This window comes from Nesoenas mayeri (genome assembly GCF_963082525.1).
Source record: "Nesoenas mayeri genome assembly, chromosome: Z".
Classification (NCBI taxonomy): domain Eukaryota; kingdom Metazoa; phylum Chordata; class Aves; order Columbiformes; family Columbidae; genus Nesoenas; species Nesoenas mayeri.
Genome location: NC_137542.1, coordinates 68236366 through 68251585, shown reverse-complemented (window position 1 = coordinate 68251585; position 15220 = coordinate 68236366). Strand labels below are relative to the sequence as shown.

At 58.2% G+C, this 15220-nt stretch overlaps 1 protein-coding gene across 5 annotated transcripts in view; it reads right to left on the bottom strand.

Annotated features, from left to right (window-relative positions):
- Window positions 1-248: 248 nt before the first annotated feature.
- The window catches only part of ATOSB (atos homolog B), a 46916-nt gene continuing 31944 nt past the window's right edge, over window positions 249-15220 (bottom strand). For 3 of the 5 annotated variants that reach the window (XM_080362135.1, XM_080362136.1, XM_080362137.1), the window contains 9 exons: window positions 9738-9830; window positions 8957-9158; window positions 6009-7261; window positions 4376-4434; window positions 4063-4159; window positions 3133-3291; window positions 2247-2315; window positions 1602-1807; window positions 249-1266 (listed from right to left, as the gene is read on the bottom strand). In XM_080362135.1, the coding sequence (XP_080218261.1) occupies window positions 1113-1266; window positions 1602-1807; window positions 2247-2315; window positions 3133-3291; window positions 4063-4159; window positions 4376-4434; window positions 6009-7094 (1830 nt within the window). In that variant the 5' untranslated portion in view covers window positions 7095-7261; window positions 8957-9158; window positions 9738-9830 and the 3' untranslated portion in view covers window positions 249-1112. Of the gene's footprint in view, window positions 1267-1601; window positions 1808-2246; window positions 2316-3132; window positions 3292-4062; window positions 4160-4375; window positions 4435-6008; window positions 7262-8604; window positions 8627-8764; window positions 8799-8956; window positions 9159-9737; window positions 9831-15220 lie in introns of those variants that run through there. The other 2 variants (XM_080362138.1, XM_080362139.1) reach the window with 2 other exon arrangements.

Sequence of the window (15220 nt, the reverse complement as noted above, 5' to 3'; positions counted from 1 at the left end):
CTCCTCTCACCCTCCGACCCCCACGGGCTCGGCCCGCACCTCCCCGGTCATTGCTCCCATCACCCCCCAGCCCCCAGCCCGAACGGCCAGCCCGACTCCCCTCCGCTGTCCTCTCCTCATTCCCCTCCTCCCAGCCAGGACTCCTGCCCTTCCTCCGGCACCAGAGCCCCTGCCCGGAGCTGCCTCGGGGGCGGGATTGAGCCCACACACACAGCCTGTGCAAGGCTCTGATTTTTAGGAATCTCCACTTTCTCTCAGATCCACAGCACATGTGGGGTCCGGGGGCTCCTGCTGAGAGCCCCGGGCCTCCACCCATGGGACAGCCACCTCTCTCAGCCCCAGGACCTGTGGCAATGGCCACTTTCCTGCCAGTCACAGACTTCTTGGGGTCTGGCTTGCCCTCAAGGCGTGGGAGGGCAAGTCCAGGGCTCCTCAGGCTGCCTGAAGTGCAGCTGATGCACAGAGCCGGTGCCCAGGAAGCCTCAGCCTCTCCCTGGGTTTTTATCAAGGCCCCAGCCCAGGAGCTGCACCCTGGATGAGGCAGGTCACCTTCTTTGGCGGCCTAAGGTGTCCCCATCCCCAGTCACCCTCGTGGTCCCCACAGCCCTGCCCCAACCCAAGCAGCCCCATGCTGCCGGGGGCTTCATCCAGCACCCACAGGGTTGGGGGAGAAGAACAGCACAGCATCTCCAATCCTCCGCACAAGCCTCCTCTGCGCTCCCAGCAACAATAAATACTAATAAATACAAACTCTTCCCAACTTTCTGCTCCCAACCCCAGGTCAAGCATGGGTAGCCTTACCCAGAGCCCCTGGCCCAACTCTTCAATCCCCCCACCCAGGTCCAGCCAAGTCTTCAAGGTGGGAGCAGCATCAGAAGAAGGCTTGGGCATATCCCTGGAGCACCAGGGTTTATCCCCAGCCCCAGCCTCTCCTGGTGAAGCTCCTTTGGCGACCCCAGTCCTGCCGCAGCACACGGGCACCCGTGCTGCTCAGGAATGTGAGGGCACGTGGGGGTGCAGCACTTCTGGGTGGTGTCTGCTCGCTGGCACTTTGCTCCTCTATCCCCAAAGCGCTGGGCTGGAGGCTCGCCGGTGGCCCTGTGGAATGGGGGTCAGGCCCAGGGTGAGTAGCAGGGGTTCCTCGGCATCTCCGTGAAGGATTTCAGTTCATAGGGGATCCCCGAGTCGACCTCGATTGACTTGCGGGAGAAAAGCAGCCGAATGTCATCATGAAGGTAGATCTTCCCCGACTTAGAGCTGTGAAACCTGCATGGAGATAAGAGCAGGGCAGAGGGACCTCAGGCTCCCAGGCAAGGGCAGGGCAACCTCAATGGCGAGGCACGACCCCTTTGCCTCCTTTGGCCCCTGGTCAAGCCAGCCACGCTCCAGTTGCCTTCAGAGGGACGGAGATGGCTGCCCTTGGGCAGGCGACAGCTACAGCTTCCCCAAAGGAGCAGCTGGTCTCTGCTCCTCCCCAGGGTGAGTGGTCAGGCTGCCATCCCCCCAGTCTGGCCTGAAGGTTTTGGAAAGTCAGGGACACACAGGAGAGGAGCCCTGGGGTGACCCTGTGGCAGGCATCTGTCCCTCCTGGCATGCCCTACCTCAGGTGCATCAGGTAGCAGAGGACCTTGCGGGGTGGGCCCGTGCCCGCTGGGTTGCTGGGGACCATGGTGGCCCCTTCCTCCTCCCCCACAGGCACCAGGAAGATGCGATGGCGTAGGAAGGTCATGTGGTTGGCTGGCATGTCCTGGAAGTCGTACGTCACCAAGAACATCTTCACCACAGTCTTGTTGGGGTTAAATAAGGTCTGGGGGCAGAGGAGTATAGGGGTGAAACTGGGAAGGGCATGGGAATGGATCTGTAGGGCAGGGCTGGGGCACCCAGAGGCAGTACCAGTGGGGCCAAGGGTCCAGAAAGCCCCACACCAGCCCCAGAGGGCCAAGTCTGAGGGCACAGGTCAGACCTTTTCACCCACCTACATTCCCACTGCATGTATGCTCTGTCCCAGTGAGACCCTCTCCCTCCCCACCAACCTCCTCCTTGCCTGCATCTCCCATCAACTTGTCTCCCTGCCAGCACCCTGGGGACCCTGTGTTCCCCTCCATGGTGCTGTCTTGGCAGCCATAAACCCCTCTGCACAGGCTTTATGGCTGCTGCCCTGACAAACAATGTAAGGGAACATATTCCACCCTGGGGGCACCCAGAGCCCTCCTCACAGCGTTACTGGAGATGAGGGAGCAACTCACCACTTGGATGGTTCCAGCTTTGGGCACACTGTAACCCTTCTTTCCCAAGGCCTCCAAGTCAATCACTCCCTGGGGCAAAACAAACAGCACATGTGAGAGGGAGAAAGCCCATGGAGAGCCCAGCTCAGACCCGGCACAGGAGCCAGAGCCCCTCCTGCCGCAAATGCCTGGCACAAAGTGGCAAGAAGACATCCAGGGAATAACAGAATGTCCTGGGTTGGAAGGGACCCACAAGGATCACCGAGTCCAGCTCCTGTCCCTGCACAGGACAACCCCACAGTTCACACCATGTGTCTGAGGGTGTTGTCCAGTCTCTTCTAGAACACTGTCAGGCTTGGGGCTGTGACACCTCCCTGGGGAGCCTGTTCCAGTGTCCAGCACCCTCTGGGTGAAGAACTTTTTCCTAATGTCCAACCTGAACCTCCCCTGTCACATCTTCCTGCTGTTCCCTTGGGTTCTGTGATAAGTCTCCAGAGAGAAGAGATCAGCACCTGCCCCTCCTCTTCCCCTTGTGAGTAAGCTGTGACTGCAGTGAGGTCTCCCCTCAGTCTCCTCCAGGCTGAACAAATCAAGTGACTTTAGCTGTTCCTCAGTGACTTTAGCCCAGCTAATCTCTCTGCAGACCAGGGCACAAAAAAGCAGCAACACAGAGATGACAGCAAAGCACCAACCATCAGACAGCTTGGCAGCAGCCTGCAAGCATTCCTGCTTCTTTTCCTCTGTGCTTTTTGGGTTAAATACCACTCGTAGCACAGCCAGCAGTCCTCTCATGCAGGTAGTTGCTCGAGCCACGATCTCTGGAGGGGGGCAGCCCCAAGGATGGGGTGTGCCTAGGTACAGCCCCACTCACCTCCCCCGTGGTCCCAGCTCTCCCTCACCCACGTACCAGGAAAGGAGAGGGTGCGCTGTGTTCGGAGATGTCAAAGTAGGTGACGTCGACAGGCAGGGTGACATGCTGGGGGCAGTAGGAGCCACTGGCACCGATCTCTGCTGTGAACCCCTCGATCCTCCCCGACGGTGCGAAGCGCCCTTTCAGGATGGACTCCTGAAAGAGGTGGTAAGTATTAGGGACCTTCAAACACCAGTCCTGCCCCTCACCTCAAACCTGAAGGTGAGATCATCCCCCATCTCTGCCACAACCATGTCTGCCTGTGCTCGTGTGTCTCCTGGCATTCCTGAGACCACCTGTGGGGGTCCCCGGCTGCTCGCTCTGAGACAGACCCATCCTGAATTGGTGGGCTAAAACCAACCATCTCACATGGAGAAGCAGCAAGAGCTCCTCAGCTCAGGCCCGCCGCAGCAATGTCAGAAGAGTTCGGGTTGGAATGGACCTTCATAGGTCATCTAGTCCAAACCCCTGCAATGAGCAGTGACATCTGCAACCAGACCGGGTTGCTCAAAGCCACATCCAGCCTGGCCTGAAATGTCTCCAGGGACAGGGCATTGACGATTTATCTGGGCAACCTCTGCCAGTGTGTCATCATCTTCAATGTAAAACATTTCTTCCTCATGTCTTGCCTGAATCTCCCCTCCTTTAGTTTAAAACCATCACCCCTTGTCCTTCTGCAACAGGCCCTGCTAAACAGTCTGTCCCCATCATTCTTGTAGGCCCCTTTTAAGTATTGAAAGCATCACCCAAGGATCTGCTGGCTGAGATATCCTGCTGGTGATACAGCCACTGCACACCAGGCCCTTGGGTACAATCAACCCAGCTCCACGCTGGGGATCCTGTCAGGTTCAGCCTCTCATGTCCATCACCAGCCCACCCTGGAGCCTCTGGGGCCCACCTCCCTCCCTGACAGGCGGGTGCCGTTACCTCAAAATTGCCCAGCAAAGCATGGCTGATGGTCGTGGTGGCCCAGGGCGCTGCAGAGGACCTGGTGCCCCTGCGGAGACTGCTCCGGAGATGTCGCCTTTGAGAGAGGAGAGAAGATTGGTGTCAGACTAGAGAGCACACAGCCCTGGGCTGCCCTCTCCAGACCCCCTGTCTCTTTCTTTGGTGACGGTTGAACCCACTTTCCTACTCGCCACAGGCAGAAGAAACATGCTTCCACTGCACAGCATGGGGTCTTGTGGAGGGGAGACACTTGGGGCAGGGAAGGGACCCAACCTGACCCTCCCACACTCACGATTTGAGGCGCAGCCCACTCTTCAGCCTCCTCCCGACTGTGGTGCAATCTGCAGAGCTCTGCAGGGGACGCAAAGCAGAGAACTGTGTTAGGGCAGCGACTGAAGACTGTATCCCCAGGATGTGCCATTGCCCCCTGGGACACACGAGTGTCCCAGCAGATCAGACAGGCTCCCATCCACGGGCAGCCATCAGATGCCTTTGCAGGGGCAGTGCAAGGGCTGCAGTGTCTGGGGGAGATGTGGGGCTGCCCAAAACCAAAAGCGGCTCCACTGGGGATGAGGATGCTGGTACCCAATCCGAGCGTGCAGCACATGGATCCCACCCTGCAAAGCAGGTCTCAGGACCAGCCTCAGTGGCAAGACACCCAGAGATAGAGCCAGGCCCCAACACCCCCTCGCACCTCCCAGGGAGGGGCAACACGTACGATGAAGCTCCCTGACCAGCCTGGGAACAGTCCCATCCCCTGGTGATTCATGTAAAGTCCTCGGTAGCGCCACCGGGCAAGGAACGTGCTGCCCACCCCTGCTCGCAGCCAGGCTCCCACAGCTGTGGGGTGGGGGTTACAGCCAGGGCCACACCGGAGCCTCCTTTTTAAAGATATCCCCTTTTCAGGGGTTTTCCCTTCTGGAAGCCACACAAAGGGCAGCACAACACAAAGGGATGATGGAGCTGGCTGGCATGACCAGGCGGGAAAACCCAGGGAAGCTGCTGGAGGGCTTCGCTTTGCAAGGGCAGTGCTAGGGGCAGCCAGGCTGGGGGACAGTCACCAAAAAGGGCAGGTGGGCAGGACTGAAGCTGTGCCCCATGGATGGTCTGTCCTGGCTCCAAGCAGCAAGAAGCCGGGGCAGCTCTGCCGTTGCTCCCTGCACCATGGGATGCCTGAGGGAAAGAGAAGAACGTGCCAGCCCTGGTGTGAGCCTGCTGCAGGCTTGGCTGGTGGGACATGCTGAAGGCAGGGAGCTGGTCAGGAGGGGCGGGTAGGGAGGGAGGAATTGCAGGCAGTTCCTGAGCTGCCAGGGTGGTTGCAAAACTCCAGAGTCTGCCCCATTTCTGAGAGCTTGTGGCAGCCTGGGGACATGACATGGGCACCTCAGAACTGCCAAAAAGCCATCGGCATCTGTACACACAGCACTGGGGCTCCTGCTTCCTGCACAGAGCATGTCTAGTCCCACTCCCTGCCATCAAACCCTTGCCCTGATGGATATCATGGCCAGGGACCGAAGCCATCCCACACCTCTGCCTCCCTCCTCGTAATGCAGAGGCAAGCCGCTCTTCCCAAGCCTGCTGGTAAGTCTGGCTTAATGAGAAGTTGTCAGACACCAAGCGAGGCCCCACGCCATGCGTTCAGCTCTCACTATCACGCAGAGGTTGTGTGCTGTCTGGGCAAGGCTCTCCAGGCTAAAGAGCTGGTTGCAAGCAGAGGATCCAGTGACTAAAAAGTGTCAAGAGCTGGTGACAACCCACAGACCGTGTGTTCCAGAGCTGGCTGTCAGCTGCTGCTCTGCTCACAGCAGTGCTGTGGCACTGGGACAGGGCACCGTGCCACAATGGACCACAGTGCCCACGAGGGTGGCTTGGAGCTCTGTGTGTCCCCAGAGCGTGCCCTGCCTCCCCCCACGACCGATGCTCACCTTGGCCGTGGGAAGCAGGTGATTCCAGAACGGGGCCCCCTTGGCATCAGTGCTGCGGCAGGCTGTGGGCACTGGATGGCATGGCAAGGCCCTCTTCTTCCTCGCTGGAGGGGACAGGCCCTCATCCTCAGAGCAGGAGTCGGCCACAGCCTCGCCAGCGGGCAGCAGCTTCCTTTTGGCCGGACAGCTGCTGCTGCCGAGCTGGCTGCTCCCACAGGGCGTCTTCTCCAGGGAGCTCAGGTTGCTGGGCTCAGGGCTGAGTGCTGTCTGCAGAGCTGGGGGCTCCTTACAGCCATTGGCCACTGCTGGCCATTCTTCTTCTCCACTAGCCCTGCTGCTGTGAGGTGGGCTGCTCCCTGGCTTCTCTCTCTTCCCACCAGAGTCCAGCTGAGCTGTTTGTGCAATATTGTGCAAATCAAGGTGAAGTGAGTTGTCGCCATGTGCCTGCTCCCCATTCTTCCCACAGTCTGTGGGCTGATCCCCTGGTGAGACAGAGCAACCGTCTCTCGTGTGCAAAGTACAGCAAGCAATGTGCTGGGGCCAGGAGGAGGAGGCGGCGGAGGACACATCCTGCAACTTCTCTCTGCCGGCCTTGGGGCTGTGGCTAGGGCTGCCCTCACACCGGTGCTCCACCACCCGCAGCCCGCTGTGGGAGAAGTGCTGGGCAGAGCCGCACAGGGATAGCTCCTCCACCAGCAGCCCATCCTCGAAGGTATCATCGTCATCCAGGGGAGCCTGCCCAGGGCCCCCGTCGCGCTTGCCGTCCACCCCCCCGCCACCCCAGTGAGTTCGTTTGGGATCTCGCCCCCCCTCTAGAGTTCGCTGCTCGGGGTAACCCCTCTTCACAGCCAGCCGGCTGCCTGCCCGCTGCTCCGTGCTCTCGGAGGAGCTGGAGAGGTGGGAGAAGATGGACACCTGGTAAACCTTCTGGCGCTTGATCTCTGTCTCGTTGTAGCCCATGAGGATGTTGCGGTGGCTGCAGTGCTGCGAGGAAGGCTCCAAGGGTGCCTCTCCGCTGGGCTGGGACAGGCTGGGGTCTGTGCCGCGTTCGGGGGGCAGGGACGTCTCCGCGTGGATGTGCCGCATGGAGCCTTACTCGCCTGGACTCCGAGTGGAGCCGGAGTCAGAACAGCCCATGCAGCAGCAGGAGGGGAACTGTAAAGTGCCACAGGTCAGCGCGAGAGGGCAGGACCCCACCTCACTCAGGACGTCCGGGTGAGCTCTCCACTACAGGGTGGACTGCAGTGCATCGTCTGGAAAGAGAGAGCAGGAGGCCAGAGATCAGCTCACGATCGATGTCCTTGTCTGGGCTTTTGGCCACAAGTGACCTGTGGAACACAGGCAGCTCCCTGTACGGCCCCACTCAGACCTCCTTCTGGGGCTGGGAAGCAGGCTGGTGTGGCTCTCCAGGGAACCCTGTGATGTCACTGACCTGCAGGATCAGACCCTCCGTCCCAGTCTGGGCATGGAGAGGAGTCTCCAGCTGGGCTGGAGGCTACTGGGGACAAGTCTGGACAAGCAGAGAAAAGGGGGCCTGCCCTCTGCCAGGGACTCAATGTGCTTGCGCTGCTCTGGAGCGCAGGAGTCAGGCAGGTTAGACCAGTCCCAGGGGCTCATGCCTGTCATCACCCTTTTGGGCAACAGCAACAAGATCTCCCAGCACTCGTCAGGACGACCAGCCCTGGCCACATGTGCTGCCAGCCCCATAAATGAGCTTGGGGAAACCGGACCTAACACCACAGTTATCTCGGCCAGCTTGGACCAGAGACCTCCACCAACTCCATGAGCACTGGGTGGTACCAGGAGCTGCAAAGCCCACCATGGGCTCCTCCACCATCCACCCAATTCTTCCTGCCCAAAGGGCTTGAACCCCTCTGTGCTGCAGAGCACTTCACTTTCTATTTTCAGCCCTGCTTCAGAGCTGTGAGAATCCTGGACGTGAGTTTTTTCTGGCATGACAAATACTGAAATGGCTGCAAAAGCTGAGGAGGTGCAGGAAAACTCACCGTCAGGCTGACAAACTGCCTGTGCCTGGCGGCCCTGCCCTTTGCCTGTCCCCACAGCTCTGCCTGTTCCTGCGGAGCAAAGGCTGAGGGGCAGGTGAGCAATCGGAGAATTGTTTCTTGTCTGTCTGGAGAGTGAGACTGCACGTGGTATTTTAACCCCCACCACGACGGGGATGGGAAAGTGGCAGGCTAGGGCGGCTGAGCCCAGGGATTTCGTTTAAAAGGAGTGATGAAAGGTATAAACATGCACCAACAGATGCTGGGGCTGACAAGCTGGAAAGCAGCTTTGCAGAAAAAGCAGTGGGGTCCTGGTGGACGCCCAAGTTGAACATGAGTCAGCAACATGCCCTTTTCACAAAGGACAATAGTGTTGTGGGCTGCATTAGGCACAGCTTGCCAGCAGGTGGAGGGAGGTGATCCTGCCCCTCCGCTCGGCACTGGTGAGGCCACACCTGAGACATGCAGCAAAGGGTCACTAAGACAATTAAGGGACTGGAGAATCTCTCCTGTGAGGAAAGGCTGGGAGAGCTGGGACTGTTCAGCCTGGAGAAGAGAACGCTCACGAGGGACCTTATCATCTATATAAGTACCTGAAGAAAGGGTGCAAAGAAGCTGGAGCCAGGCTCTTTTCAGAGGTGCCCAGTGACAAGACCAGAGGCAATGGGCACAAACTGAAATAAAGGAGGTTCCGTCTGAACATCAGGAAACACTTTTTTACTGTAAGGGTGACCGAGCACTAGGATACATTACCTAGAGAGGTTGTGGAGTCTCCATCCTTGGAGATACTCAAAAACTGCCTGGAAACGGTCCTGAGCAACAGCTTTAGGTGGCCCTGCTTGGGCAGAGGGTTGAACCAGATGACCTCCAGAGGTCTCGGCCAACCTCAACCCCTCTGTGTTATCCACCACGCTGCAGCCTGTTCTGGCTGCCCCCCACACTCACCCCTCCGCAGCAGAACCCTGCTTTGCTCCGGATCAATTTCGCTGTCCCACAGCGGGCGGTCGTTGGCACAGCTAGCTGAAGACACCTGCCAGTCAGGCACCCCCCAGAAGCGGCGTGGCTGCCGTGGAATGGCTCCCACCATCACGGTGTGCCTCCAAACCTCCGCACCGTCCTCGCCAGCTCTTCAGTCTGCACAGCGGCTCTGAGGGGAAGGAAAGGGGGAGATGCGGGGCTGGAGTGATTCGGGTGCTTTCTGAGAGAAGCGCAGGAGATTCTGCCTGTGGGGCCACAGGGGCAGAGAAGGTAGCACTTAGGCTCAGCCTCTCCCAGCCTCCCAAATGCAAAGGGCACATACATGTGGGCCACCTCAGGTGGCACTGTCACCTTGATTTCTATTTAAACTGCAAATACTTTAAGCTAAGCTGTGAACTCGCATACCTGGGTCGTATTTTACATCCCTTTTGCATGCCTTCCCATACGAAACCCTGTGCATATGAACAGATCCCTGTTTCTGGTGACCATTTCATGCCTTGCTTTCCAAGACATTGCAGATCACCAGATAGCCGCTGGTCTCACGTCCACCTCCTGCCCCTTTCACCCGCAGCACAGGACACTTTCTGGCCCTACAGACAAGGAGAAGAGCTTGCAATTGTTTTCTTCTGATAAGAGATGCCTGGCAGGGAAGGCAGAAACCATAAGCGTGACAGCCCCGAGCCACGATGGCCCCCCACCAGCTTCCCCCATGCAAAGACAGCAGTCCTTTCATGTGCACAGCACTCACCTGCTCAGATGTGCCCTTGATGTATGATGGAGATTTGCAGATGCAACACAGCTCCCCTGCAGTCATAATCCAGCGGCACTGCAGCTTTGATGCCTGGAAGAAGGCAAGGAGGAGAGTCAGCTCGAGCAGCAGCTCGTGGTGCAACACCTGCAGAGCGGGCAGGAGCTCGTGGGCAGCTCCAGCCTCAGCCCCGCTGTGGCAAGGACAGCCTGTAAACTTTGCTGGCCCGGGAACCTCTGGGTGAAGGAGGAAATGTTGGCCATGCATGGGGACCATGCCCTCCACATGCTCACCGCAGCGGACATCTGGACAGAAGCTGCCTTCTGTCCCACCAAGCATCCCAACCCAGCAGCGAGCACCACACTGAAGGCTGCAAACAGCAGCATCAGGCAGAAAGATGAATGAAATCCCTGAAGGGATGCTCAGAGGCACTCAACATCCAAGTGCACTCCCTTTCTGGCACTCTGGTCCAGCAAGTTCTCCACCCCATTGTGTTGCAGGTGGGAAGCCACCTTCCGCAGGTCACTCACTGTGCTCACTGCCTGACCTCGCATGCCCCAGGAAACCGACTCTTCTTTCATTCCACTACCATGAGATCTGTGACTAACAGACACTTGTGGCCAGTTCCCAAGAGCCAGCCAGCCTAAAAGCCACTGCCAGTGACCAGCCAGAACAGAGACACACACACCAGCTCAAAAGGAGCACTCACAGAAGGGCAAATCAACCCCACAACATGACAAACCTCTGGTCCAAAACCTCAACAAAAGCTCATTTTAAAGATCAGCTCCTCCTGGGACCCCATATGTGGCCTGCACCAAGTCAGGTAGAAGAGCAGGGAATAGCCACAGCTGTGGGTGGACTCTGAGGTGGTAACACGCTGTGCTTTCCCTGCTTGGAAGGTGGAGAGCTCTTCCACCAGAATCATAGAATAGTTTGGGTTGGAAGGGACCTTCAAAAGTTGTGTAGTCCACCCCCCCTGCAATGAGCAGGGACATCTTCAAATAGATCAGGTTGTTCAGAGCCCCTTCCAGCCTGGCTTTGGATGTCTCCAGGGATGGAGCATTGATCATTTATCTGTGCCACCACCCTCACTGTAAAATATTTCTTCCCCATGTCTAACCTGAATCTCCCTTCTTTTACTTTAAAACCATTACCGCTTGTACTAACACAAAAAAGTCTGCCGTTTCCCTCCTCCATCCCTAGGTGGGTGAGATTTGTACCATGACTTGTGTGGCACAGTCAGCCCCTGGGAAACAAAATCAGCAACTGGTGGCAAGAGTCAGCATGGTGAGACAGGAGAAAGCCACATCCTTCCTGCACGTGTCCATGCTGGGACAAACAGGCAGTTTCAACTGCATCCTTTCTTCTTCCCACATCCCTTTGCAGTCAGAGCACTTTGCTCCCCAGCGCCAGCTGTCTTTTGGGGCAATGTGTCCATCAGGAAAGGCTGACATGTTGACACCACAAATATACCCTAGCTGAGACCTTGATGCCAGTCACCAGGTGACACCACCACCAGTCAGCAGTGCGCACACCTCGCACAAGGGGTTGCATCAGCTTTTGTCAGCCCAGACAGTGTTTCCTAAAGCATCATGGTGGGAAATGCCAGGATTCCCCAGCCCACCTCTGAAGTGTCTCCAAGTATACCTTGGGACCTCCTGCTACATCACCTTGGAGATTCACCCATTAGCCTGGGATGGGGAGCAGCTGGAGCACAGCACTGCTCCTCACCCTCCTGCACGGCCAAGAGAGGTCCCCATCCCGTTTCCTTTCCCCTGGCCTCAGGGTTTCCCTTGGCTGTGCTTAGCTCTGCCTCCCAGGGCAGCTCCTTCCCACAAGCGCCCGGCCAGGTCACAGCAGGGCAGCTGCCACTCCGACAGAGGCAGAGAGCAACACCGGGGACTCGTGCATCCTCAGCAATGACAGGAGACAGCACCTGGTCACCTCTCCCTTCTCCTCTCCTTGAGCCAGGCCTCTCCAGAGCCTCACTTCTGGTCACCCAGATGGGACAAGTCCAGGTCCTCACCAGCTCAGCTGAGCAGCACAGGTACCATCTCCAGGATGTGGGGCTCTATGAGCCCTAGTCAAGAGTTCGGCTCCACCTAAGCCCAAGTGATGGTGATTTTGCTGGTGCTTCAGCCTGTGCTGATGCTCTGACCCTAAGACAGGACTTAAAGGGCTTTTCCTGTTTGGGGAAGCCCAGTTGGAACTCCTCCTGCTCTATGCCCTGCTCCTGCCAAGCTTCCAGAGCCCCTTGATTCTCAAGAGACAGGAGGGGGCCTGTACTTTTACCTGAGTCTCCCAGCACCTGAGTACAGGTGCTCTTGTCCTCCAGCCTGGTGAGGCATGGGGAGGAGCACCACGCTTCGATGGCCATGAAGTTGGTGAAGGGTTTGGAGAGGAAGCCATATGAGGAGCAGCTAAAGTCACTTGGTTTGTTCAGCCTGGAGCAGACTGAGAGGGGACCTCACCGTGGCTACATCTTCCTCACAAGGGGAAGAGGAAGGTCAGGGGCTATTCTCTTCTTTTTGGTGACCAATGACAGAACCCAAGGGAATGGCAGGAAGATGTGTCAGGGGAGGTTCAGGTTGGACATTCGGGAAGGGTTCTTCACTCAGAGGGTGCTGGACACTGGAACAGGCTCCCCAGGTGTCATGGCCCCAAGCCTGACAGTGTTCTAGAAGAGACTGGACAACACCCTCAGACACATGGTGTGAACTGTGGGCTTGTCATGTGCAGGGACAGGAGTTGGACTCGATGATCCCTGTGGGTCCCCTCCAGCTCAGGACATTCTGTGATTCTATGAAATGCTCAGTGCCAAAGGACCTGCAGGGGGGAGCGTCTCTCAGGCTCTGAGGCAGGGACCTTGAGTTCACTGGGGACACCGAGGCAGCACACCCTGATGACACAGCCAGGCCTGGGGAGGGTCAGGGACTCAGCTTACCTGCAGGTTTCTATCTATTCCTATCAGCACATCTTGGGGAACTGAGGATTACCAGAACATGGTCTCAGTCTGGCGGTAACAGAGCAGGACGGTGGGTGAGGAAGGGTCCCTGACTGGGCGGTGCAGCTGTGGTACCACACGCTGGGCTGCAGCCTGAAAAATGATCTGTTGCTGTTGTACCTGTACTGTACCAGGCAGAAAGATGCGGGAGGGGTTTGGGGGCAGTTCTGCCAGGTGGGGGTCATCTGTGGTGGGGCAGGGGCAGCAGAACCCTCAAGATAGGGAGCCCCTGTGGTAGGGCTGGCAGCAGGGCAGGAGAGCAAGAGCTGTGCCCGAAGAGGATACACTCACCCAGCAGGACCCATGCGGCTTCCCAGAGCAGCACTGCCAGTGAGGCAAGGGGACACACGGACTGTGGACAAGAGGCCTTGGTTCGGGCATGGCTGCCTGGAGCACAGTGCCGTGCCCTGGGGCTGGCAGGGCTGAGAGGGGTCCTTGCAACATTTAGACCACAAAAACAACCCCAAACTGGCTTTTGTTGCCTTTCTCCCTCCTGCTTCCCATCCTGGAAAGTGCTAAGGGGACCTTTGCAGCCTGACTGTGGATGAAGCAGAACCACACAGCCAGGAAAGACAGGGGCTGTGATTACAAGAGGGCAAATAATCATCCTCATACAAGCAGAGCACAAGGCAAGAGAAGAGGCAATGGAAACTGTGGGAAACAGACTGCCTACAGGATAAGTTGTAGCTCCATCAGTCCTGTCTGAAGCCAGGGAGAAGGAAGGAAATCTAACCAGTGAAGTGCAAACCCAGAAGATCCCTGGCACAGGCTAAGAGCAGAGCTTGAGAAGCGCCAGCAGGCAGAAAGTTTCCATCAGTACCCTGAAGGATGGCAGCACCAGCAGCAGCGCTGCCACCACAGGAGGGTTTCTCCATATCCTGACAGATCAGGCGTATCGCCATCAGGAGACAGACAGACGCGTGAGGCTGGGGACCACCTCCAGCACCATCCTGCAGAGAAGCTGGTTAGAGATGTTAGAGGAGCAAACCATGCCTGAAGGGAAAAACAACCACCACGGACGTGGCTCTGGCAGTCCCTGGGATTCAGGTTGTGGAGGAAGGAACTCACACTTGGTGGAAACAAGGGAGAGGGAAGGAGGGAGGAAGCAGAGGGAGGGAGCATCCCTGCCCCTCCGCAGGAGCAAGTGCTGCTCTCAGGGGTCCTCAGGAGACCTCCTGCCATGCCAAATTTACGCAGCTGCAGAGCCTAGCTCAGTGCTGGCCCCACTGCAGATAATGGGGAGGAAGCCCGAGCCCAGAGAGGGCGGATGGGGCCAGAGTCAGTGTCCACGTCAGGAGTGGGAGCTCCTAGAAACCACCTGAGACAGCTTCTCCAGAGACAGACCCGACAGCTCCCTCTGCCCTGCAGCACCCGTGTCCACCGGGTGCTGCTGCTGCCCTCCCTCCTGTCCCACAGGAGGGGACACTGACGGGATGCAGAAGCCCCTGGGGACAGAGCAGCCCTTCCACAGGACACTTGCTGGGGCTCCTGAGGGGCCAAGGTCTGTCCAGTGACGTGCGGTGCCTCCCCAGCCCCATGCACAGGTGCCGCAGGGACAGAGCCCTTCTGTTCGGCCAACCTGTGGTGACACAATGAAACCTCTCTGGGGAGCTGGAGAAGAGCTCCCAGCCCCAGGGACTTACCCCTGCTCCCACTGATGCCCCACGTCTCGGCACGGACCACCTCCACACACCTTGCCCGGGTGCCTGGCATGCAGGCAGCGATGCTGACAATAGCCTGCAGCTGGGAAGGGGGGTGGCAGGGGCTGCAAGCAGATCCCACTATGCATTGGCCACCTGTGTACGGCTTTCCTCCACATCGAACCCCCCCTGCCAGCCTCCCCTCCATGCACGGCTGCCCCCTTCCCCAGGAGAGCGCAGTCAAAGAATGAAAAGCAGCTTAAAATCCGGCAGGACAATCGGGCAGCTCTCCAAAGCCGGCAGTACCCCCTGCCCACCCAGCACCAAAGGCTCAAACCTCAGCGACACAGCCCACGGCCGCCCAGCTCCAGCGTTGGACCGGGAGCCCAGGAACCCTGCGGCAGGCAGGGCAGGGAGATCCCATGCAGCAGCGGCTGACGGGGAGGACAGCCCAGGTTGAGGACAGACCTTTGTCTCTGCCTGCCTGTCTCGCTCGCTGCCGGAGGAGGAAGAGGGGGGCGGTGGGGGACAGCAAGCAAAGATAACACCCCTAGGAGGGATGTCACAGCCACGTTAATCACTTGGAATTCCAGCCAGCACAGACCCAGGCGCTGCAAATATGGGCAGCAAATGGAGATGCTCAAAGCTCTGAAATAATTGGATCCTTTCACAAGAGCCGAGCCCAGAATCCAGCACAGGAATTCAGTCCCCGCTGGAAGTCGAGAGATCAAATACACGGAGAGGCAGGCGCAGCACAAGCAATCCTCAGCCACCGCCGTACCCGGCTCTGCAGCCCCTGGAGCTGCTCAAATCTCAGGTGCCTTCCCCACAGGAGCAAG